Here is a 25,546-nt window from a genome sequence, read left to right as displayed (position 1 = left end):
AAGAGCAGCAACAAGGAACATGTGTGGCAATTAGACAAAGGATTTGGCATACAGTAATGCATACAATATAGCTCACCATGTCACCATTCAGTTAGTGAGAAGCTACATTGTGTATTCAAGCTTTTTTCTTCTAAACAAACACAAAAGGGGAGTTATTGATCAGTCATCTCAGCAGCAACAATGGACATCAGCATGCAGAAAGCTTAAATGAGGTATTTATCTTCAACAATAGCCATGACTTTCTAGCCCTGCAAATCCCCTTTGCTGGCCTCAGCAGACAGTCCATCCCTCCAACCAAAGAGCAATCACATACCTTTACACAAGTGCCCATGTTCTAAAAGCCGTAAGGAGGGTACCCATTCTTCAGCATCCTTTCTCTTTGTGCCAAAAACTGTGACAAACATCAGCAAAAAGAGGCCATAGAGAACATTATCACAGAAAGAGGAACTCTTGGAACTTGCATCACAGAATCACTGCTGAAAGGTAAGGAGCTGAGCACAGCAGTTTCTTCCTCTTTGTGGAAAAGAGTTGTCCTGCAGTGCCGTTCCCTTTAGCCTGCAATTTGCTAGCTTCCCTGGAAAAGTAAAAAAAGGAGAGAGAAAAGTTAGATCTCTCTACTGTTGTGGATAAATCTTGCAAGCAGAAACACGTGAGAGGTGTAGGACGCAAGAGCCCAACTAGACATGAAATCCGTGAGAGGCGCTATGAAGGTATCGCTGTTGATGAGGTGCAAGGCTTTGCCCTATCCTCAACCTCCATCTGTCATAATCTAATTTCATTATATGACCCCCTGAAACTAGCAGGTTCAAGATGGAACAAAACACATCCTTGTCTCCATAGGTTTCATTGTGCTCATGGGTTTCACGGAGCAGCTAAGAACCTGAATGCTATTCATAAGGAACATTAAGGATGGAAGCAAGGACTAGTAGCTTAGGAGGAATACAGAGAGATTGTCTCAGCAGCCAAGGATTGGGTTAGAAAAGCTACAGCCCTGACAGAACTAAACCTGGGCAGGGATGTCAAGGGCAACATGAAAACCTTGTATAGGGAGAATGTGTGCCTTCTCCAGAAGGAAACAGGAGACTTGGTTACCCAGGACAATGAGAAGACTGAGGTACTCAACAATTTTTCGCCTCAGTCTTCCCCAGCAAGTGCTCCAGCCACATCACTCAAGTTACAGATGACAAAGGCAGGGACTGAATGAAGAACCACCCACTGTACAAGAAGATCAAGTTTGAGAACATCTAAGGAACCTGAAGGTGCACAAGCTCATGGGACTTGATAAGATGTAGCTGCAAATCCTGAGGTTGCTGGCAGAAGTTGCTAAGCCACTATCCATCATATTTGAGAAGTCAGGGCAGACTGGTGAAGTTCCCACTGACTGCACAAAGGAAAACACAACCTCCATTTTTAAAAACAGAAAAAAAGAAGACCCTGGGAACTATAGGCTAGTCAGTCTCACCTCAGTGCTTGGCAAGATCAAGGATCCTGGAAACTATGCTAAGGCATATGGAAAATAAGGAGGTGACTGGTGACAGCCAACATAGCTTCACTAAAAGCAAATCATGCCTGAAAAACTGGTAGCCTTCTATGGCAGGGTTACAGCAATGGTGGATGAGGGAAGAGCAACTGACGCTACCTAGCTGGTCTTGCATTTGACACTGTCCTGCACAACATCCTTGTCTCTAAACTGGAGAGACATGGATTTGATGGATGGACCATTTGGTGCATAAGGAATTGGATGGATGGTTGCACTCAAAGAGTTGTGGTCCATGGCTCAATGTCCAAGTGGAGACCAGTGACAGATGGCAATCCTCAGATGTCAGTATTGGGACCAGAGCTGTTTAACATCTTTGTCACTGACATGGACAGTGGGATTGAGTGCACCCTCAGCAAGTTTGCTGATGATATCAAGTTGCATGGTGCAGTCAACAAGCTTGAGGGTTGCCATCCAGAGGGACCTTGACAGGCTTGAGAGGTAGAGGTAGACCTGTGTGAACCCCATGAAGTTCAGCATGGCCAAGTGCGAGATCCTGCACATGAGTCTGGGCAATCCCAAACGCAAATACAGGCTGGAGGGAGAACGGATTGAGAGCAGACCAGAGGAGAAGAATTTGTGCATTTTGATTGATGAGAAGCTCAATGTGACCTAGAGCTGGGCAATTGCCAAGAGTAAGAACTTTAAGAAAGACAAGTGCCGGATTCTGAACCTGGGATGGGGCAGCCCTCGATGTTCATACAGACTGGGGAATGAGGCGCTGGAGAGCAGGATCACGTAAGTGGACTTGAAGGTCCCAATCGATGCCAAGCTGAATATGGGTCAGCAGTGCCCTGGCAGCCAGGAAGGCCAACCGTGTCCTGGGGGACATCAGGCAAAGCATCGCCAGCCAGTCAAGGGAGGTGATTGTCCCGCTCTGCTCTGCACTGGGGCAGCCTTACCTTGAGTATTGTGTGCAATTTTGGGTGCCACAGTATAAGAAGGATATAAAGTTATTAGAGAGCATACAAATGAAGTCATGAAGATGCCACCCAGGTGAAGGGTCTGGAGGGGAAGTTGTATGAGAAATGGCTGAGGTCATTTGGTCTGTTCTGCCTGGAGAAGAGGAGACCGAGGGGAGACCTCATCACAGCCTACAATTTCCTCACAAGGGGAAGTGGAGGTGCAGGCACTGATCTCTTCTCTCTGGTGACCAGAGGAAGGACCTAAAGGAATGGAATGAAGCTGTGTCAGAGAAGGTTTAGGTTGGATATTAGGAAAAGGTTCTTAGCACAGAGGGTGTTTGAGCACTGGAACAGGCTCCCCAGGGAAGTGGTCACCATACCAAGCCTGACAGACTTTAAGAAATGTTTGGACAACACTCTCAGGCACATGGTGTGACTCTTGGGACTGTCTTGTGCAGGGCCAGGAGTTGGACTTCAGTGATCCTTGTGGGTCCCTTTCAAGTCAGGATATTCTATGATTCCATGACCTGACAATGTATGCTTGCAGCCTGGAAAGCCAACCATATCCTGGGCTGCATTAAAAGAAATGTGACCAGCAGGTCAAGGGAGGTGACTCTCCCCTCTACTCTGCTCCCATGAGATCTCACCTGGAGTACGATGTCCAGTTCTGGTGCCCTCAGTACAGGGAAGACATGGACCTGTTGTAGCAGGTCCAGAGGAAGGCCATGAAGATGATCAGAGGGCTGGACCACCTCTCCTGTGAAGACAGGCTGAGAGAGCTGGGGTTGTTTAGCCTGCAAAAGAGAAGGCTGAAGAGAGCTTATAGCACCTTCCAGTACCTAAAGGTGGCCTACCAGAAAGATGAAAAGGAACTTTTACAGGGGCATGTAGTGATAGGACAAGGCGGAATGGCTGGAATGGCTTCAGACTGAAAGAGGGTAGGTTTAGATTAGGAAGAAATAAGGAGGAAGTTCTTCACTATGAGTGGTGAGGCACTGGATCAGGTTGCCCAGAGAAGTTGTTGCTGCCCCATCCTTGGAAGTGTTCATGGCGAGGTTGGATGGGGCTTTGAGCACCTGATCTAGTGAAAGATGTCCCTGCCCAGGGGAGTTGGAATTAGATGTTCTTTAAGGTCCCTTCCAAGCCAAACCAGTGTATGATCAGGTAGCACTTCAAGCCTTTACACCCAACAAAATGCCATACACTATTCTCAGACTGATTTTGCTCAGATTTAAAGGGCTATTTATGGTCAAGGCTAGAAAAAAAAAAGTCTTTGAAAGTTCTTGGACCACAAAGCGAACTGGATTTTTTTTTCCTGCTGTTGTTGTTTGAGGTATTCAGGAAACCACTATCCTCATAAGGGATTTCAGTTTCAGCAGTACTATTCACTAAATTACAGTTTACTGTCAGGATTGAGATAAAAAGAAATTAAAATTTAACAGCAAGGATTGACGCAGCCCACAAAAACCAGGACATATGCCAGAAGAAACACCACAGACCCTACACAGTCAGTATCTACTCATTCAGAAAACAGATTACATAAAGGAGTGAGAATGAAAAGAAAAGACCCAGCAGCTGTCTGTTAAGATAGTCCCCTCTTCTGGGGATGTAAGTGATGTGCTCCTCCCGCCTGCCATACCACCACCTCAGTTGTCACTTCCTTCTTAGTCCCCCCTCATCTGCCCTCCTCTCCACAAGTCTCTTATTTCCCTCCATCCAATAATCATACAGATCTGGCTGCCTTCGCACACTTCCACTAAGCTTTCTAATGCATATGAAAACCAACCAGTAAGTCTGTGCAGAGCTCTCTGACTGCACTGCAGAAGCAGCCAGACTTTCACTGTCTTTTCCTCACCCACATCTCACGGAAAATCCCACCCACTCAGCTATTTTCCTCTTTCCTCTACTTAGTGAACAGTGTTGCAGTCCCCAGGCCATAAGTTTTCATTCTCCTCCTAGATGAAGCTTCAGGTTTCTAAACCCATAAATAATCTCTGTGTATTAAGAATCATAGAGCTAGCAAATTCCTTGATATTTTAGTTATTTTACAGTACATATCCAAGATGTCCTACAAATGCCTGGTTGAAACCCTGCTTCAGCTTGGCCTGGCTGTCAAAAGTGTGTGGCTACTCCCCACACAGCTGAGGAATTTCACAGAAACTTATCAATATTTAGGAATCTACAAGATCTCCCTCCAGCATTTTACAGAACCAGATTTTTCACATCACCAAAAAAACATCAACACAAAGCTGGCCCTGTAGGTTCATCTACCCAAGCTATTTCTGCCTGACTCTGCAACTCCTTTCCTTCTGTAAAGCAAACCACAAGTCACACAGGCGCTCTCTCAAGTAAAAAAGAGAAAGATCCGTCATTTCAGCTATGAGGGTTTTTAAGTCAATTGGAGCCTGAGTCTTGTGATCTGGGTTGCAGAATTTCTGAACTTGGTGGACACAGGGAATTAGTTATCTCCATTAATCAGCATAGCAGCTTCTCATTTTATTACCCCCACATGAAGTGGTAAACAAGACACCAAGTCCGGTGACCTCCAGAGATGAAGTGGCTGTCAGACAAATCAACTTTCTTCTAGTTTACACACTGCCTGCAGCTTTAAGGATGGTCTTGCAGCTGGAATACATGGAGGTAAAGAACCTAGTTGCAAGTAGCTGGTATCCAAGACATATTGTCACTCACTTAACAGAATGCAGATGTAAACTGCGACAGTATCTGTGCTAAGAGCTGTCGGGTAACAATCCGGGAGACAAATTCTGAAAATCAGCAATAGAACATGCCATCATAGCTGGGTAGAAAAAAATGCTGAATTGTCCATCAGGTCTTAATAATCTTAATCCAAGTACAGAGGAAGCAATGGTCTCCCACTATCTGCAGGAAAAATGGGGATTTGGAAAGGTTCACCTTGGTTTGACTCAAGGAGAAATACTGGCATAATCAAGGTAGACAGCATGGAATCATAAAATAAACAGTATTCATACCATTGCTTCTCTCAAGTCAGTAAGAAAAGGAAGTCCAGTAATAGGAATACATTTTGTTGTGTTATGGCTGCTGTGAAGTCAGAGGCACACAATGCAAAGCTCCAGAAGGAAGCACAAGTGTAGCCATACATATAAAAGGAACAGTAACACAGTAATGGCACATTCATGTGGCTACAGCTACAAAGCCAGTTGGGTGCATGCTTTAAAGAACTGATGTACTGAGATTCTAAGAAATCTATAATGCCTCTTGGTTTTATTTGGTGCACTGATACATTTAACTGCCTTTCCTCTGTTTTTTAACAACACACTTTAAATTTTGTTTTAAAGCCTTTTTGCATGTTGATACTACTTCATCCAACTCAGATAAGAGAACCATCTATCTCTGTGCAGAATGTCCTCTCAATCCATGTGCACAAATGTCCACTACCAATGGCACGTCCATCTCACGCCATGCACAAGATGACTATTTTCTAGTGAAAGGCACAGTATTTTCTCCCACTAAGTAAATCATGCACAAGCCAACAAACAAGAATGCCCATGAGACCTTAAGTTTAAAATATATTCACAGGAAACTGAAAAGTCAGTGCAAAAGATACTAGGCAGGATCCAGTATCAGCTGTCAAGAACAAAAGCCACATCAATGGCCAGTGTCTACACAAAACAGTCATTCTCTCATCAGGGCTGGAATTTGTCATATTCATTTACATACAAGCTAAAAAACCAGTGGCAACAGGGAAAAAAAAAAAAAGGAGACTTCTGCCAACTGCTTAAGTCTAAAGACTTTTCATCCACCAGCAGTGTCAGCTCCTTCTGTCCTCCTCAAATGCAGCAAGCCAGCCAGATGGCAACTTTCAGTCCAGTCTCATCTTGTACCAGATCTGCTTTCCAAGCCAGAAAAATATTCAGCCACCTGCCACCCTACATATCAGTGGGAAAAGCAGATCACCCCCTTCCTCCTCAATTATTTCCTTTCCCAAACCATTTAGGGTCACTTAAGCAGTATCATGGGAGCTCCACCAACTGTGTTTCCTCAACCAACAATTAAGCAGGGTATGATCACCCAGGCAGAAAGCTCATCTATGGTTTCCCTAACACCCTTCTTCTTTCAGCCTCATTTTCTTCCTCACTGTCAGAGCCTCAGTCACAGTTTTACACAGGTCACTGCTTCAGGAAAAATTCCCATGTGGTACCTCATTGGCTGCTTTTTCTGACCAGCACACCAGACAAAACCAGTTGTATTTGGAAGATACTAAAAGCTACAAGTTTTCACTAATCCCAGAAGCTTTAATGAGAAAGGCCTTTCTCTCTCCCTTCCCCGCAAAGGGCATGAGAAACCAGGTGCCCCAGACCAGTCCGAGAACTTGGAGAACATTTCCTTTCACGTGCAGAAAAAAACTTTTTGGGTCAGACTACACCAGTATGGCTGCATAAAGTACAGCTGAAATTACACTTATTTGCTAAGATTTCTAGTCACAAATGTAGGTAAGATCTAAAGATAATGACAACCCACTGCTTTTCATTAAGAAGTCTACGAGCTAGAGTGTGGCAAAACCAGCATTACATTAATTCTTAAAAGAAAACCAGTCCAGCAAGCTCAAGTGAGCGGGCTGAAGACCTCCGTAACCTCCCGGTTGTGCTAAACAGTGAGAATGGGAAAAAGAGAGAGATCGGTGTGTAAGGTGGGCTCGGCGGGGTCACCAAACCCCACGGCCTTCCCACAGGCGCCAGTCCCCCCACCCTACCCGACGTGCCACCGATACACCCGCAGCGCCGCACAAGCGGCGAGGCTACACCGAAACGAAAAGCTGAGGCCGCGGCGGGACAGGCAGAGCCGGCCCTTCCCGCCCGCCGGGAGCCCCGAGCGACCCCCGCCGCGGCTGTACCAGGCCTCCCGCGGGCGCTCCGGGCCGGCAGCGGGGCCGCCACCCCCCGGGGGACGCCCGTCGCGGCGGGGCGGCCGGGCTGGGCTGCAGCTCCCTCGCCCCGGGAGCCCCGCTCCCCGCGCCCGGGACCGTGGCGGCTGCAGGGACGCGCCGCTCCCGCCGTTACCGTGGGCTCCGACGGCGGCCGCGACGCCGGTCCCGCTGCCCCGCGCGGCCGCTGCCCGGCGCTGGCAGCCGGAGGTGACGCGCTCCCGGGGCGGGGCCAGTGACGCACCGGGGGCACCGACGGCGGAGGCAGGAGCGGTGGGATCGGCGTGATCGGCATGGTGAGCCGGGAGGGGACGGGGGGGGACCGGCTGGGGTCGGGTCTCTCCTCGGCTCATTGCGGCTGACTGTCCGTCTCCCTGCAGGGGAAGCAGAAGAAGGCGCGGAAGTACGCGGTGATGAAGCGCATGATCAGCCTCCGGGATGAGCGCATGTGAGTGTGGCTGCGCTCCCAGGCGGGGCCCTGCAGCGTCCTCCTGTCCCCCTCGGGAGAGGCGGGAGGGGATCCCGGCCCGAGCCTCTCCGCCGCTGGCCGCCCTTCCCTGTCACTCGTCCTAGGGAAGTGCCTGTGTTTCTTTGCAGTAAAGAGAAGGACCGGGCGAAAGCCCCCGTGAAGAAGAAAGAGGACCCGAGCGCCATCAAAGAGCGGGAGGTGTAAGTACTGCCGACACTTGGGGAGAGAGGATGGAGGGAGGGAAGAAGGGAGCGAGGGCCGGCCACGCTGCAGGCTGTAACCGAGGATGTTTCTGAGCAAAACTGTCAGAAAAGGACATGGTATGGCCAAACCAAGGGACTGTGCTTAAGAGGCAGCAAGAGTCTTTCTGCTCATTACTCCTCTTTCGTTCTCTGCAAGTTGTGGGATTGGACATGTTGTTAAATGCATTTAACTGATTTGAATTCTTTGTCTTCCTGGCAGCCCCCAGCATCCCTCTTGCTTGTTCTTCCAGTATAATACGCAGCTGGGCCCCCCTTACCACATCCTGGTTGACACTAACTTCATCAACTTCTCCATCAAGGCCAAGCTGGACCTAGTGCAGTCAATGATGGACTGTCTCTATGCCAAGTGTGAGTGTCCACACCACTCGCAGCTTCTTCTGACTAAGCAGTGCCACACTGTGCTTGGAATGTGCTTTGTCAGCCTCATGCCACTGGCTGAAAATAACAGAAATCTTGAAAAAAGGATATATGCCATAATCTTGGAGCTGATTGTTCATGGCTATGGTAACCCTGGAACTGCCTCTGGTTTCAGTCAAACAGTGGTCATAAATGCTAGTCTCAACAAAGGTAGAGCATTAATACTTAAATATCTAAAATTACCATGGCATGGTCAAACTCAGTGGCTTTACATTTCATCACTTTGCAACCTTATCAGTTCTTGCTGTAAGTAATATGTTTTAGAGTTCCATGATCGTTCCTGGACATGTGGGCAATATAGAAGTCTGTGAATAAATATTGCTTTGTATTAATACAGGCTTTTTTTGCATGTAGGTATTCCATGTATCACAGACTGTGTAATGGGTGAAATCGAAAAGTTAGGACAGAAGTACCGTGTGGCGTTAAGGTAGGTGCAGGGTGTTCTCTTCTCTTTTGCCATGACATGCTCCTGCACTAGAGGGTGGTTAGGTTGTTGCAGAGTCCTGAACTTGGTTTTAGTTCTCTGGCTGTACAAGATGAGTACAATGTCTCGAGTTTTAGATTTTTTTTGGTTTTTAAAACAAAATGCTATGTATGAGTGCACAGTATCAATCTGTAATCTGTCATTCTCCTAAGACTTTCAAAGTAAGCCTTTTTCTTGTTTCTCAAAAAATATATATTTTTTTTAATTTTAGAATTTCTAAAAATGAATAAAGAAGTGACCTGAGTCTTATGGAACTTTTTACTCATACTTCATGTTACTCCTGTATGAGTAGGTACCATGTATTGATAATCTAGAGCTAGGTTATTGTGTGATCTGTACAACACTAGTCCAATGTAGTTCACATCCTCCACTCAGATGTATTGTTCTTTACTTTTTATTTTGGCCTGCTGTGTTGTAAACTATCCGAGTACATCCCCTAAGCAGCTTCGATGTTGCCCTTCAGAGAGAAGGTGCAATGTCCCTATATGCATGGTGTGAACGATCACACACCGGAAGGAGTTCTAGTTCTTCCCACAGATAACTTATTTCAAATTACTTTGTTTGGCAATGGCCTGACATTTTACAGATTTTGAATCCAACTAACCAGTACAAAGAAATACTTAACCGATAATAATTAGACAAACTGCATTCTTTTTTGCTCCTCATTTCATTTGACTTTTATGTACCATTTACTCCATCCCTTCAGCCCTTGTTTTGAGAACAATGTTCTGTATATCACAGAAAGGGGTGTTCTTATTCCTCTGTACTGTGTTACTGTACTCTGTGGTCTGATTGCTGTGATGCTGCCTTATATTTCCCCACAGAATTGCCAAGGACCCTCGGTTTGAACGCTTGCCGTGTATGCACAAAGGAACCTACGCAGATGACTGCTTGGTACAGAGGGTCACTCAGGTATTTCCCTCTCTGACACTTTCTGTACTGTGCTAACATACTAAAAATTCCTGAACCCTCCTAACTACTAATGACTTAAATTTCCCACAAAGAAACTACAAAATTTCACTAAGGGGCAGTTTCAGTCCCTAGAACAACTGTATTTGATGCAAGGTATTGTCTTCCCTGGGCATTCTTGTTGCACAGAACAGCATCAAGAACCAGTGAGGATGGGAAAGCTGTCAGCTTGGAAGGCTGGACAGACCTTCAGAAATTTCTGTGAGTCTATTTTGACGAGCAGAAGGATGTTACTAGTCTACTGTGGAATCCTGTACAAGTCCTAGTAATGCCTTGCTAAGGATTCTTAGCCTTCTTGTGTTTAACGAGCTCACTGAATAGAAGTGTTTGATCAGTTATGTCTTCTTTCTGTGTGTTCGCTGGTGTTAAATCTGACCTGCCTTCTTTTTTTGCAGCACAAATGTTACATTGTGGCCACCGTAGATAAAGAGCTCAAGCGGAGAATACGAAAAATCCCTGGAGTGCCTATAATGTATATTTCCAGGCACAGGTAAGGGCCCCCTGACAGAGAAAAACCCTGCCCAGTATAATCCTTGTCTGACAGGAACTCTGTCACCGTGGACTTCTCTCCTGCATTGTCCGTAGTGCAGGCTGCAGTAAAGGGCCTGGTGTTTGCACAGAAGTTGAAGTACAGCTACTGCTGGGAAGAGACTGGCCACAGACCCACTTTTATTGCAGTCTGCTTGTTCACTTGTCTTTACCAGGAGAGCTACTCTCCTTGAGGCCAGTGTTTCCATAGATCAGTTTTGCTTACCAGCAGCAGCAGGACTACCAGGCAATGCATTCTGCAGGTCCTTGAGGAAAAGAAAATTCTTGTTCCATATTCCATTTGGTAGCTTTGTGTACCCTCACTAAGAGATTGAATTTGCTTCTTAGCTAAAAACTAAACAACTCAGAAGGATACTAGTGCAGCATGTTGGAAATGAGGAGGTTGATTGCTAGAAATATGTAAAGTCTTAAGTGATCTATAATTAGAATGTGGCTCAAAAGATTTTTCTCTCAAAACATCTTTACCTCTTATTCAGTATGGCCATGAACTTTTGGAACGGGATGCCCAGGGGTGTAGTGGAGTCACCATCCCTGGAGGTGTTCAAGAAATGCCTGGACATGGCACTTAGTGCCATGGTCTAGTTGACAAGGTGGTCTTTGGTCAGAGGTTGGACTTGGTGATCTTGGAGGTATTTTTTAACCTAAATGATTCTGTGATTCTGTGAATTATAAGTTGAATGTCAAAAGTTTTATTCTCTGTGGTGGTCTGCTCTTAAATTCTAAGTCTTACAGAACCACCTTTTTTTTCCTTCTCTGGAGAAGGTGAGTTTCTGAGATGCCTGATTTCTGAGTTTAAGGTGAAGAATAACAGCAAAGTTATGAAGACTTTTTACTTTCAGAAGTAATATTTTTCTTCCTGGGAATCTGAGCTGCAGATAAAAATGCAACAAAGCTTGCTGTTCAGTCTGCCTGTAAGCCTGTTGCCGGATGGTGTCGCGAATGGGTGATTTAGGCCACTGCAACAATCACCATTAAAGATATTAGCAAAAGCAAGTTTTAATATAAATTTGCAGAAATGCAACTTAACAGAGTTTGATGTCAAGGTTCACTCTTACTACGTGGATGAAAAATGCAAAGGAAAATCAGCTTAGAATCGCTTTAGGATGACTTGCATGGAGACTGGGAGTGCAAAGTATAAGGAAGACCCTCCAGTTGAGTCACAAGGTTCAGAAGGGATCTCCTTGCTTTCTAAACTCCTGACAGAGTCTAGGTGGGGCTGAATCCAATCCTAGTCCCAGGCTTGGTCAATGGTTTGTGTCTAAAAATTCGATATAAAATCCTTCCATTGGGTCACAAGGTTCGGAATGGACTCCCTTACTTTTCAAACTCCTGATGGAATCCAAGTGTGGCTAGATCCAATCTTAGTCCCAGATTTGGTCAACAGTTTCTGTCTAAATTAGATTTTAGCAGCACTTAATCATTGACTAACTTAACATTTATAAAGTGATTCAATAGGATTTACTACAATTATAACAATGACTTAATTATAGATTCAGGAAACAACATTCATACTACACTTGGTAAAGAGTATTTCAGCCAATTCACACGTGTGCACATGCACATGTATAAAGGTACCTGGTAAAAATTCTCTTCAGGTTCAGTGAAATACATTGAATGCCTCTGCGTTTTTCAACAGGCAAAGGCTGAGCTACGGTCCTTCAAGTATCGCATACTTGCGAGTTCATGACCTCTGAGAGGTGTCCCACTCAGAGGGAGGTGCTTGTATAGCACTCTGCAGCCCAGGAGAGCTCAAAGGGCCTCACTTAAGACCACTCTTTATAGAGTCGCAAGGTGATTGGTTTTAGTTGTCCATAAATTGTACATCTCAGCCACAATCCAGATTGGTAGTTACTCTAGTTTCCAAAACTCCAGTAACAATGGTACCATTCCACTCAGGCCACGATTCAGATAGGGCAGGAGATGACTGCTTAGTTGCACTCACATCCTTCACCATAGCCAGGCAACAGGAGTTCCTGGTACAGTCAGTGCTATTCCATCTTAGCTGTGCAAGACTTCCTGGTATGTTCAAAGGATGCTTCACTGCCCAACTCTTTACACAAAGACCAAGGCCTGTCAGGAATCCCTGAGATCATACAGCAGCCCCGAGGAGGAGGAGGAGGTAGATGCTCCACCACAGTGGGGAGGAGAGCAGTGTGGAGTAGGTTGTCTTCATAAGTTTTTCTTCTTTCTCAGGTACAACATTGAAAGGATGCCAGATGATTATGGAGCTCCTCGATTCTAACCTGTCCAGCCAAGCCATCGATGCCGGGACTCTGAGCCAGGATAAGGGTCCTTCTGATTCCAACCCTCCTGCTTTCTCTTTTACTCATAGGACCATGGCTGACACTGAACTGACTTCTTAGCCTTGATTTTCTAAGAAGAAGGTATTTTGAAGAGTCTGGTTTTATTCATCCTTGTTCTGACTTGGTCTGATTACCTATAGCTGAGAGAAGCGTATGGGAAACAGAGGGTGGCAGTGCCCAGAACATACCTACCTCTGTCTTCATTGGGATCATTGCAAAAAGTGATTTCGGCATTCTGAATTAAATACTGATGATGCAACTCTGGCTGAGAATGAAACCACAGAAATTTTAGAAGTTTCTTATTGCTGTACCTGCAGTGGAACAGGTATTTCTCTGGGGAGGTCCCTCACACCTGTTTCCTCAAACAAATCAGAACTTGCGTTCTGGAGAAAAGACGTCAGATCTGCACCAGTTGGTGGGCCTTCTCTGGAACAGCAATCTAGAAGATTTTGGGAATTGATGATCTGGGAATTGATGGGCTTTTATTCAGCTGTACAATGAATGATGTTTGGTTAAGTGTCCTGCTCAGATTGTCCTGTCTGTAGTGGGTTAGCTGGCAGTCTGGTCCTTTTGCTTACATTTAGAGTGGTGGAGACAGGGTAGGGTTGGGTTGGGACAGATCTCTCTCTCTTGTTTGCTTGGGACCTATGCACCTCAAACCCTTATCACTTCCATTAGGTATCAGGGAAGAGGAGGAAGGTGTCAAATGGGGAAAGGTATTAATGTGAGCTGGGATCAGAGTCAGTGTTGGAGAATAAGAGCAATGGTTGCAGATAGTCTCCCAGCAGCATTTACTGCAGGGAAGGAAGTGGTCAGAGGAGGGATGGAAAGCAATGGTTAAGCCACATGGAGAAATGCAGGGGGAAAAGTATTTCAAAGCCATAACTCTGCATTCTCATATCTTCTCCATTACTCCTTAGTTCTTAGCAATATAATTTGCTCTTACGATCTTTGCTCTGTGGTGAGGACAGGGCCAGCAGGGGCCAACATGCTAAAGTATGCTTCCTGGCCAAAATACAGGACAAGACTGAAAATTTATATTCTTGGTAAAAATAAGAAAATTTCCAAACTTTATTGGAGCTTTTATCCTGTAGTGCCTTACATTGATTTGGCTGCAGAGGTGGCCAAGAAGGCCAATAGCATCCTTACCTGTATCAGAAATAGTGGGGCCAGCAGGATTAGGGAAGAGATCCTGCCCCTGGACTCGGCATTGGCGAGGCTGCACCTCGAGTCCTGTGTTCAGTTTTAGGCCCCTCACTACAAGAGAGACATTGAGGTGCTGGAGTGTGTCCAGAGAAGGCCAACAGAGCTGGTGAAGGGTCTAGAGCACAAGACTTATGAGGAGCAGATGAGGGAGCTGTGGTTGTTTAGTCTGAGGAAAAGGAGGCGCAGGGGAGATGTTATCACTCTATAACTACCTGAAAGGAGATGGTATCCAGGTGGGGGTCAGTCTCCTTTCCCAGGTAACAGGTGACAGGATGAGAGGAAATGGCCTCAAGTTGTGTCAGGGGAGGTTTAGACTGGATATTTGGAAAAATTTCTTCACTGAAAGGGTGGTCAAGCATTGGAACACACTGCCAAGGGAAGTGGTGGAATCACTGTCCCTGGAAGTGTTAAAAATACGTGCGGATGTAGTACTTAGAGACATGGTTTAGTGGTGGATTTGGCAGTGCTGAGTTAATGGTTGGATTAGATCTTAGAGGTCTTTTCCAATCTTAATGGTCGTATAATAGCTGAACTCAGCTGTCTGTATGCTGGACATCATACAGTGAAGATAATTTTCTGTCCTTGGGAAATGCCCTGACATCCTAATAACTTTCTTGCTAGCACCCTGTCTCTATAGATACTGCAGAAGAGTTTGGGAACACATCAGACCTACCTCTCCTGCTATCTCTTTGCTTGCTGCAGGCTCACCTACTAAACACTCCTGAAATAACAGCATACTGATGCTTTCAAAACTTAGACCCTTCCGGGCTATCACCATTGAAGTTTATTTTCTCAACCTCCACCCAGGAAGAGAGTAGCCAACAACCCTGAAATTTCACACTCAGTGTATAATACATGCATTTCAAAAATAATATCATTCGTTTTCTTCTCTCAGTCCAAGTTACATTTCTTTAAGCTAAATGATAAGTATTGTCATGAACACTTGAAGCCCATGTTTAGTCAAATGAGGACTGAGAAACAGTTGTAGGATTAGATCCCTGTAACTTGGTTTTCGGAATAATTCTAGTTTTGAAAGAATTCTACAAGTAAAGAGTTAACTAAAATTGTTCCAGTGCAAATAACTTCACTTGAATTAACCTAAATGGAAGGAGACTGGAGAAGAAAGAAATGGACATATATGGTAATATTTGATAAAAATCTTTCTGGCACCAGATAAGAGGTCAAAGGTACAACAACCTGATGAATTTGGGGAACATGTACCTGCCAGCATAATGCCTATTGGAGGGATTTCATGAAAAGATATGTATGTAGCTGTGGGTAGGAATCAAAGCAAATACGTCCATTAACTGAAGTCTTTTATTCCTTTTACTCTGTCTTTTTTTAGTAAAAGGAGGAGGAACCTGGAATACACATAAGGCAATTGCTAAAGATGTGTTAGAAGGTTTGGAGGTTGAGCAGCAAGGAGAAAGTATTGGCAGTGAACAATCCCATCAGGAAATTTTCTTTAACTGAATATAATTGGCAAGATGAAAAACTTAAGCATTAACTCAAAGAACCTTGTCAGAAGATAAACAGGATAGGAAAGGACCACCTGAATGATCAACTGCTTGTCCTGCAGTGCCAGGGAACCTGTGTACCAGACACTTAGTTCAGAGGAAAATATTTATTCCATGCATATAATGGCATCCCAACAGCATATCAAAGGAGGAAAGATCCTTGTCACAGGAAAGAGTTCGATAATCTAGAATACTTTGGTATTCCCACAAAGGCAGAACTGCCAGTCCAAACCAGAGAAGTTCCTTCCTGACCCAACTCTGGCAGTTGGTTTAAACCTGCACAGGAGTTAAATATCAAACAGATGCTTGCAGTGTTTCTCAGTAACTAGAGAATTCAGCCTTCCCACTAACATCCTGTCTCTTGCTGTAGCCAGTTCCCACAGCTTCAGAAGATAGAGAACAACCAGGGCAGCCATGTAAAGGTCTGGATTTATGCAAAGAATGGGAGAAAATAATTTCCACTCCTTTCTGAAGCTACCAGAAGGCCTAAGATTACTGCACCCTTACCACCAGATGAAGTGGAGAAATTTAAACTGTTTATCCAAGATGTGACACAGGGTGATTGAGGGATAACTGAGAGGTAGCATAATAGCATTTAGAAGCAGGAAGAACATGAGCTTAAAGAAAAAGAACTAAAACCAACACGATGACAGCCACTAATGTAACAGACTGAATAGAATAAAAGAATAAAAATAAAATATTCTGAATAAAAGAATAAGAAGGCATAATGTGAACTTAGCAGGGTTGCTTTAGGGCAAGGTAACATTGGGTAAAGCCAGTGTCTTGTTTGGTGGAAGTCAACTCTACTGCTGTCCAAACCAGAATTGAATACTGAAAAGGCATCTGTCAAGTTATTTGAAAGTTACAGTTTGACCTCCTCGATGTAGGCTGGAAAACAGTTGCTCCTGAAAGTGGTTAAGTACATGTATTCCTTCATAAGGGAAGTAACAAGTCTCTTGACAATATTGAGTAACCACAACAAAGAGCAAGAATACTGGGAGAGACCTGCCTGCAGGAAATAACTGTGAGTAAACTGATCACAAGAGAATTCACTTTGAGTGAATACATCAGGAGGCTAAATTACAGGATGTTTGCAATAGGAATTCCCTATTTGGGGAGGACAGACTTTAGAAAGCTTAGTGAGTAAACTGGCCCATAGAGCTAATGGATATAAATGCTAAGTACCTGTACAGTGAAGAGGAGATAGAAGCTAAAAGTACAAATGCTATCTGAAGTCCTATTCACTGCAGGAGAAATCTAGACAAATCATCCTAAACAGAAAAGGATCAATAATCGCCTCTAGATGAAAAGAAGGGATACCAAAGAATAGAAAAGACTGTTCTATGTGTGTTAAATGAAAACAGTTTTCTTAAAGATTTGCATCTTATAGCTTGAGTTCACAGTCAAAGCTTTTCTTGTAGATTAATGGTATTAATGTATCACGTGTGTGGATTCCCTGGAATTTAACAACAAATGAACACAAAGTCTAGCTTTTCTACCAGAGAGAACAAAGCTTTTCCTCTACCCAACAACCTGGTTTTCCTGATTTTTCTCCTGACTGAGAAATCTTAGGACTTTTCCTCCAATACATGCCTTTTTGCACTGGCTACAAATTCCTTGATTTGCCAGCCATGAACTAGAGATTGAACATGACAAAAATTGCTCATGTTTTCTGTGCTTGGGAAGGAGAACAAGGAGTGACACACCACAGTGCTGGTGCCCTGGTGACCCATAGCCACGAGGTTTCACTGCCCAGCTACTAGAATTCAGACACACAAGCCCTCATGTCTTTAGGATGCAGTTCAGCACTTGGCATAAATCATTACTAACGGGCTACAGAACATATTTGTATGTTTAACTCATACTTCAGTGTGGGAAGGGAGAAACAAAAAAAAATTCCTGCATCAGTGCAGTCGCTTCTGTAATGGATGAGGCAATTTCACACATCCACTGCTCCGTTCTCGTGTTTGTATCTCAGGTTTATCGTATTCGCTGGAAACAGGATCGTTCATGGCATTCTGGGGATGGATCATCGGGGCTGGATCACCTCGCAGGGCCCCCGTCCCCTCGAGGGGCTACGCGCTGCCCTTCCCGAGGCTGCAGCACCGCTTTGCCTTCGTGCGCCGTTCCCGGGGCCGGCTCGGGGGGACGTGTGGCCGCGCTCGTGCCACCCTTCAATCGCTACAACAATTCATCAGCTCTGCCATGGAGCCTCCGGTCACCGGAACCGGGTGGGGCGGGACTGCAGCGGCACGGCGACACGGGCCGCGGACAGCGGGCGGGCACGGGAACACGGCCGCCCCAAGGAACCGAGGCCACGTGAACCCCAGGGACATCAGGGCCCACGGGAGCGCCGGGACAGCCATACACAGCCTTGCCTCTGCGGCAGCTGCCGGCACCCCTGCACACAACAGAGGCCCCAGCAGCTCCCCCGTTCTGTCCCCTCGTCCCGTCCCGGGCACTCCGGGCCCGCCCCCGGCCCCGCGCTGGCGGCAATGCCCGCGAGGGGGCGCTGTGCCGGCACCGCCCCCGCACCAAGCAGCGCCGCTGGGCGCTCTGGCCCCGCGTTCGCGCTCCACTGCCCTGCGGGGCGGGGCCTCCCCGCGCAGGCGCTGCAGGCGCTGCGCGCCGCCCGCCGCCGCGGCCTGTGCCTGCTCCGCGCTCCGCCATGTACCCGGCCTGGGGCTTGTACGGGGCGGCCGGGCACTACCCGCCGCCCCCCACTTCCATCCCGCCCCCGCCGCTGCCCATCCCGCCCCCCAGCGTGCCGCCTCCCGCCGTGCCGCCGATGCCGCTGCCCAGCTACCCGCCGCCGGGCCCCGCGCCCCCCGCCGCCGCGCCGCCGCCCGCCGGTTCCTCGGGGTTTTTGAGCCTGCAGGAGCAGCACCTGGCCCAGCTGCAGCAGCTCCAGCAGATGCACCAGAAGCAGCTGCAGTCCGTGCTGCTGGGCCCGCCGCCGCCGCCCGGGCCGCCCCCTCCGGGGCTGCCGCCGCCGCCGCTGCCCGGCTCCTTCACCGACTGGCAGCAGCAGCCGCCGGTGCCGCCGGTGCCGCCGCCCGTCCGCAGCTATCAGAAGCAGTTCGCCCACCGCGAGCCGCCGCCCCGCAAGCCGCCCGCCGCCGCCCGGGACCGGGATGGGCAGGAGCCGCTGGGCGGGCACGGCGACTGGGGCGAGCCGGTGCCCGCCGAGCCGGTGCCCATGGACATGGAGCTGTCCTCGCCGCCGCAGTCCCCGCAGCCCGCCGCCCAGCCTTACCTGCCCCCCGCCCAGCCCTACCTGCCGCCCCCCCAGGCCGAGCCCTACCTACCCCCCGCCCAGCCGCCCCCGACCCAGTCCCCGCCGCTCCAGCCCTACCTGCCCCGGGCGCAGCCCTCCCAGCCGCCCCCCTCCTTCTCCGAACCCCCGCCCTCCTACTTGGAGCCCCCGCCGGCCACCGCCTCACAGCCCTACCTGCCGCCTCCTGCCCAGGGATACATGGCACATCCCCAGCCCTACCTGCTCTCCTCCCAGGCCTCTCCTTCCCAGCCCGCGCAGCCCGCCCTGGCCCCCTCCATCCCTCCCCCGGCCAAGCCCTCACAGGCGCATTTCCCACCGCCCCAGCCGTCCTTGCCCCCTCCCGCCGCTGCCCAGCCGGAGGCCGCGCAGGGTGCCTCCAAGGAGGGCGGTGGCACGGAGCAGCCAGACCCCTCCACCATGACCCCCCAGGTAAGGCGGCCCGGGTGGCAGAGGGGGGTCGCCAGGGCAGCGGCGGCGATGAACGGGTACGGGGCGTAGCAAAGGTCTCCGAGTAAGGGCGGTTAATAAACATACCGCATTTGCATAATACTTAGAGGGTTTGGACGCAACCCGTGGGAGTCTGGGAATGGCACGGATCGGGAAGCTGCATAAGTGCTTCTTTATCCAGTGGTGGTTGCTGGGATGTAACAAATGGTCATTTTTCAAGAGCTGTTGAGTTGTTTCAGCGAAAGTGTAAATCCCGGCTGAATTTAGGGGGGTGTGTTGGTCTTTGGAGAATTGTGTTCCAAAGTATAGCATGTGAGTGACCTGCAGGTAACCCCTGATGACTTCGTTCGGCCAGTTGTGACAACAGCAGTCTGTTTGCTTGTTGCACGTTGCAGGATAAGTGTCACTTATCTTCAATGATTTCTTCATTTAGTTTTTCGAAGGTGTAGTATTTCAATTGTTTGCGTGATCAATGTAGAATTGTGACTGGTTTAATCCTACCACACATAGTTAAAGTTGCAAAAGTGTTTCTGTTGCAGTACGTAGTTGCCATCTACTTAGATTCACGTTTTGTGCTACATGTACTTGATCTTCTAGTATGAAATTGTGCAGGGCATTGGAGGGAAATGTTCTGAAATGCTTTTGGGGTGGAAAATATTAATGCTTTTTATGCCTACACTAGGTCCAACATGCCTGCAAAATGTTTGCATGCTTCACTTCCTAAATGAGAACAGTTCCAGCGAGCTTGATGGGACTGTTCATCTGCATTGTCAGGGACAATCCAGTGGTTTAAGGTTAAGCATGCACAGGGAGACACGCGTGTTGAGGCCCTCGGCTATGTACATGGGTCAGGCTCATCACCGAGGCTTCTGTGTGGTTTTAGAGTTGTCTTGCAGAGATCCAGCTGCAAGAACAAAGCTGAAGTACCTACTTTAGAATTACTTTATTAAAGTTTAAAAGACATCTATTTTGGGGAAATTGGTCTTAGGATTCTGAATTGAAGCTAAGTTTGCAAAAATTCCATCACATCATATTGAAGTCACTGAAACTTTAAATTTGTCAGTTGCTGGGATACCTTTTTAATTGCATTTTTACATTTGCACCATATAACAAATTACTGCCTAGCAATGTGGTGCTTTGAGTTCATTTAACTTAATTTTACAAAGGTTCTGGACAGTACTAGTTAATCTTTTACAGTGATAACAATGAGACTTACTAAATTTTTTAATGACAAACCCAGAATCTTGAGAAATCAGGTGTAGAAAGTGGTGTGTAGTTGGATTTTGCATGGGTGTGTAGTTGGATTAAATTGCTGAATTCTTGTGTTTCTCTACAATCAGATGCATCTTTTGTCAAGTCTAGTTAAGGTACCTGTGATATTTCATTAATGTTCCATTTGATAATTGGGTACTGTATTCTGCTGTTTATTTACAGTATCATAGACTGGGTAAGGAAGGGGACCACAGTGGGTCATGTGGTCCAACCTCCCTGCTCAAGCAGGGTCATCCTAGAGCACATGGTGTTACGACCCGCCCCAGGAAAAGAGAGGGGGGGGGGGGGGGTAACCCAGGTTTTATCAAAAAATTCCTTTGGGGTGGATTAAAGCGAAGCGACACTAAATAATCGGTGTATGAAAATATATAAGATTTATTTCAACAGTTTTGTATCAACAGGTAAGTTAATAAGATTTATTTTAACAGTTTTGTATCAACAGATAGGTTAACATTTTTTGGGTGCTGTCATAATCAATAGGTAAACTAACACTTTTGGGTGCTGTCATAACCTTTCTGGGGAGGAGAAAAATGCATAGGGGAGAGAAAGGCAGGATAAGAGCCAGGGAGAGTAAGGGAAAGAAAAGCTGAGAGTAGACAGATGTCCATAGTCACCGCCCACGGGGTCCAACGATGCTTGAGAGTGATGGTCTTGATTCGCAGGCGGTGGGGGAGAAGAACTCCCAAATTCCCAAAGTCACCTAGCCAGTTTATATGCTCTGGCGCCTCCCTGGCATGAGGGGTTGTTTCTCCCTTTTTTGGGCTTAGTCCTCCAGAGGCACATTGTCTTTTTTTTGTTGTTTTCAGGACAGTGTAACTACTCGCCCAGCAGAGGTGTCAATAGCCCAAGGTCAGTTGTTGTTTTCAGGACAGTGTAACTACTCGCCCAGCAGAGGTGTGTCAAGAACCTGAGAATGCATAAATCATCAACTATTTCAGTCTCTGACACATGGCACAGGATTGTGTCCAGACAGTTCTTGAATAGCTCCAGTGAGGGAGACTCCACAACCTCTCTGGCCAATCTGTTCCAGTTCATGGTCACCTTTGCAGTAAAGAAGTTCTTCTTCATGTTCGGATGAAACTTCTGTGCATCAATTTCTGCCCATTGCCTCTTGTTCTGTTGCTTGGCACCACCGAGAAGAGCCTGCATCCTTCCTCTTGACACCCTCCCTTCAGATACTTGTAGGCATGGGTGAGGTCCCCTTTCAGTTGTCTCTTCTCAAGGCTGAACAGGCCCAGCTCCCTCAGCCTTTCCTTGTAAGAGAGATGCTCCAGTCCCTTAATCATCTTTGTTGCCCTCTGCTGCGCCCACTCCAGGAGCTCCATGGCTCTCTTGTAGTGGGACCCCAGACACAGCGCTCCAGATGTGGCCTCACCAGTGCTGAGTAGAGGGGCAGGATCACTTTCCTCAACCTGCTGGCAGTGCTCTTCCTAGTGCACTCCAGTAGTAACCAAATATGTGTGGGTGCATCTGTACCCATAAATATGCATTTCTCTACATCTGTTAAAGCTACCGTAGCTTTACCAGATCACCATTCAGCAGAATGCTGCACTCTTTAAACAACTCCTTTAGTTTTATAAAGGGCACTAAACCATTCTTTTGCTGTCTATACCAGAAGAGGACCAAGTGTCCCCCAAAATAGGTGTTATGTTGTAGCCTAGGGTCAGCTAAGTTAATTTTGGAGTAGTCTTTTGGTGTGGGCTTTGATGTTTTTGGTGGTACGTCCTGTGGTCATGAGCTGATACTGCTGGTTTCAGTGTTCCTGTAAAATGCAACAGACCTAGTCTCTTGGTCAGCCGATGATGGAAAAGGGTGTATGTTGGTGCTGATGTTTTCCTTGGGCTTAAGGATTGTAATTGGACTTGAAGAATGGCGATCATTGTGAGGAGGTAAGCACTCAAATAACTGAACTCTTCATCATCAAAATTTTCTACATTAGCACTTTTGTTTTGCTCAGACTAAGCTGTAAGAATCTTCCTTTTCGCTTTTCTTGTGCTTTTCAGATAGAATCTGTAATATGTGTGTCACTGACTTCATCTACTGCAAAAAATAGCTAACAATATTGTCATAGCTCTTTGTGGGAACACCAGGTCATATTATGAGTTCTAGCCCTTTGTTGAGTTGGTAGAATGAAGAGGAAACAAAATAGATCTGTGGAGATGACAATTCTGTGGCAGTAGAACATGTGCTCACCAAGTACAGCATCTATCACCATGATGGAAAATCGCTTTATAGTACCTTTTGAGACGGATAATTTAATCAGCTTTTATATAGCTGGGAAAGTATGCTCCTTCCTCATGTTGTAAGTTGCACTTATTTCAGCAAGTTATTGAAGATTTCTGAGAGAGTCCATGCTGGAGTGTGAATGTGCATCTTCCACCCAAAGCCATGACAGCTCTTCAGTCATATTCTTGTTAAAAAGATTCTTGGCAGGAGTAATTTCAGGATCAACTTAAAGTCTGTGGAGCATAGGCTCTCCTTTCATTGACCTCATTTCCAAGTTACAGATTTACAGAAATATTTTTTAAAAAATACAGCTCTATATTTGTGTTTACTACTAATAGAGAACATCGTGCCTGATTTGAGTATGAAGTTAGGATTTCAGAGAAAGGTTGTACTTCTTTCAAACCTGTTATAAGATGAGCAGATTGTTTCAGTTTTGAGAAATCTCATCAGACAACAGCTACCACTTTGTTGTTGTCACACTTACATTTTAAAATACCTGCATCTTTTGGATTCTTTTTTATTTCTGACTGGCCTTTATATAGGTGTATTTTCTTAACTGTGCAATTTTGGGTGGAAGGGAATAACAGAAGATATAAAAGATGTAGAGCACAGATTCTCAGAGGTGGTAGAGTTGAGATAAGAGCACAGGAATACTTGGACTAGGTCAGACCAAAAAATACAGTATTTTATCATTCTGTCTTTGACAGTGACTAAAAGCAGAGGCTAAGAGAACAACTTAAAAATCAAGTGTATAGCAATGCTTCCCTAAAATGCAGGAGCTGCCTTATCTGCAAATGGTGGTTTCATTTTTAGAGTACGTAGATTTTTCTTCTATGAGCTTATGGAACTATGAATCCACAAAATTTTAGCCCTTGCAGTGGTCTTTGGCAGGGACTTTGGTGGCAGGTGAAGTGCTGCCTATTACATGTGTCCTGCTAGTCATTGGATGCCTGATATTTCTCATATTGGAAGACATATAGGACTGTTCCTACTCTGGTCTCTTTAAGATGGACCACTACTTAAGTGCTGAGATACTAATCTTTAGTCTTTTTTTCTTTATGTTGGTGGCAGCTTACTTTTCTTTGAAGCTACTGTTATCTGTCTTGAGTACTCTAATTCTACCCAGAAATATCTAAAACTGAAACCTTAATTATATCTTAAATATATTAAAATCCTATTTTTGGGTGCAACCATATCTATATATATTTTCAGCTATTGAATGAATCGGGATTAATGAGAATTCAGATGATACACAAACCTCACTTATATACTGGTTCTGATTGTACTTGTTCGTTTTCATAGCCTTTATTCAAACATCTCCACCACAATTTCTCAGCTGTCATTTTCGGTCTACTTGATGTCTATGTTCTCTGTTCATCCTTCTCTTCTCTACTTGTCCTCCATTTCTCCTTCATTTTATCTAAGTTAGTCTCATACTAAGTATCTTAGATATAAAAAGCACTAAAAGTAATAAATATGGTATTTATAATATGTCTGTAGTAATTTGGCTTATTATTGCCTATCTTCTAGCTTTTTGTTATTATTGTTTGCTGTAGTTATAGAATAACTATTGAGGTGGGAAGTAAATTCTGCTGTGGGCTCTATACCTTACGTAGTGGTATCTGAATTTGATTTGATCTTCTGACATCCATTGCAATAATGTTGCTGAAGAAGTGAGTTTTTCCTCCAAACAGTTTTAAAAGCTTTTTTACAGTATGATTCTACTGACTATCATGAATTATTTTCCTTTGTTTTTCTTGTGAAAACTGTCTTAGAAAATTTACATCTGTTATAGGAACAGCAGCAATACTGGTACCAGCAGCACCTGCTTAGCCTGCAGCAAAGGGCAAAAGCCCATGCTCAGGGACAGCAGCAGATGAAAAGTCCAGTATTGAAGGATGCATCTGAGCAGAGAGCAAAGTCTGAAGAAGGGAAAATGGGTGCTTCAAATCAGCAGTCTGAACCTCCGCCACTTAATGAATCCTTGCCTCCAGCTTCCAAAGAAGATGAGTCTTCTCTTACATCCACTGAAACTCAGGTAGACTTTGTAAAGTGATGCCACTCCATTTTGTAATCACAGATGGATCAAAAACCCAGGAAAATAATGCCATCACATTCTCATGTATACTTCGTAACAGTAAGTAAATGTGGTAAAGCAATCTTAAAAAAAATTGGTAACACTTTACCAATTAAAAAATAAAAGTGTACTCCTTGTATATAGACTTATATAATCACCCATACATACAGCAAGGAAGTCTGAGCTTGAGTCCCTCGCACCTTCCCCAACATTGTCATCTTTGTCCATGAGAAACACTTTGTGATACCTAAGTGCAAAATCAGGTACTCAGTAGATGAGTACCTGATTTACTGATGAGTAGATGCTATGTTTAAGACAGTATTTCTTAATTCTTCTCTAGTAGTTTGTGAGTTTTGGTTCCCCTTCTTTCTGCGTGTTAATAGTTTGCCTGAAAGCCAAGAATTTTGCACAGAGTATTTTTGTCAGCATGCTTAATAAAAGTTACTGTACAATGGGTGAAGGTCATGATTGATATTTGAACAAATTACTGTAGGGTAGTAAATTACCCTGCTGTATGTGCTCCACTTTAACTTACAGTATGTGGGCTCCTACAAAGTGGAAAAAAATAATGCACTCAGAGTTACTTTACCTCATCATGAAAAACCACTGTTTTCACATTACATTTGCTGTGAGCAACAGATTTTCATTAATCTCTTTCCTTTAGGTAGTTTCTTTATGTATGAATAACTTAATTGTCTCAGCCTAACCTTTAGATTAGACTGTTC

The 25,546-nt window shown here is 45.7% G+C and overlaps 4 protein-coding genes across 12 annotated transcripts in view; 3 read left to right on the top strand and 1 right to left on the bottom strand.

The window, feature by feature from the left end:
• Nucleotides 1-7,560, bottom strand: part of AREL1 (apoptosis resistant E3 ubiquitin protein ligase 1) — a 41,876-nt gene extending 34,316 nt beyond the window's left edge. For all 6 annotated transcript variants that reach the window (XR_007907580.1, XR_007907583.1, XR_007907581.1 and 3 more), the window contains exons 1-2: nucleotides 7,482-7,560; nucleotides 314-574 (exon numbers count right to left, since the gene is read on the bottom strand). Coding sequence is in view for 2 of the 6 variants with exons in the window: in XM_051806487.1 (XP_051662447.1) it covers nucleotides 314-404 (91 nt within the window). In the remaining 4 variants the exon portion in view is untranslated. The remainder of the gene's footprint in view (nucleotides 1-313; nucleotides 575-7,481) is intronic.
• A 5-nt stretch (nucleotides 7,561-7,565) lies between these two features.
• On the top strand, nucleotides 7,566-17,510 carry FCF1 (FCF1 rRNA-processing protein). Its single transcript, XM_051806472.1, has 8 exons — nucleotides 7,566-7,641; nucleotides 7,726-7,793; nucleotides 7,943-8,014; nucleotides 8,277-8,425; nucleotides 8,849-8,921; nucleotides 9,803-9,890; nucleotides 10,343-10,437; nucleotides 12,690-17,510. Exons 1-8 carry the CDS (start codon nucleotides 7,639-7,641, stop codon nucleotides 12,736-12,738), a joined length of 597 nt encoding a protein of 198 aa, XP_051662432.1. The 5' UTR covers nucleotides 7,566-7,638; the 3' UTR covers nucleotides 12,739-17,510.
• A 583-nt stretch (nucleotides 17,511-18,093) lies between these two features.
• YLPM1 (YLP motif containing 1) overlaps nucleotides 18,094-25,546 on the top strand; it is a 36,875-nt gene continuing 29,422 nt past the window's right edge. For 2 of the 4 annotated variants that reach the window (XM_051806469.1, XM_051806467.1), the window contains exons 1-2: nucleotides 18,287-19,228; nucleotides 24,540-24,782. In XM_051806469.1, coding sequence (XP_051662429.1) covers nucleotides 18,311-19,228; nucleotides 24,540-24,782 — 1,161 coding nt within the window. In that variant the 5' untranslated portion in view covers nucleotides 18,287-18,310. Of the gene's footprint in view, nucleotides 19,229-24,539; nucleotides 24,783-25,546 lie in introns of all 4 variants that reach the window. The other 2 variants (XM_051806465.1, XM_051806466.1) reach the window with 2 other exon arrangements.
• Nucleotides 19,140-25,546, top strand: part of DLST (dihydrolipoamide S-succinyltransferase) — a 77,013-nt gene continuing 70,606 nt past the window's right edge. The window contains exon 1 of the mRNA XM_051806470.1: nucleotides 19,140-19,150. The gene's annotated coding sequence lies outside the window, so the exon portion shown is untranslated. The remainder of the gene's footprint in view (nucleotides 19,151-25,546) is intronic.

The sequence above is a fragment of the Manacus candei genome, unplaced genomic scaffold (genome assembly GCF_025592945.1).
Source record: "Manacus candei isolate 608988 ecotype Guabito, Panama unplaced genomic scaffold, ASM2559294v1 h1tg000067l, whole genome shotgun sequence".
In the NCBI taxonomy this organism is placed as follows: Eukaryota; Metazoa; Chordata; class Aves; order Passeriformes; family Pipridae; genus Manacus; species Manacus candei.
Note: the sequence above shows the minus strand (reverse complement) of the source record. Positions and strands in the feature narration are given on the sequence as shown.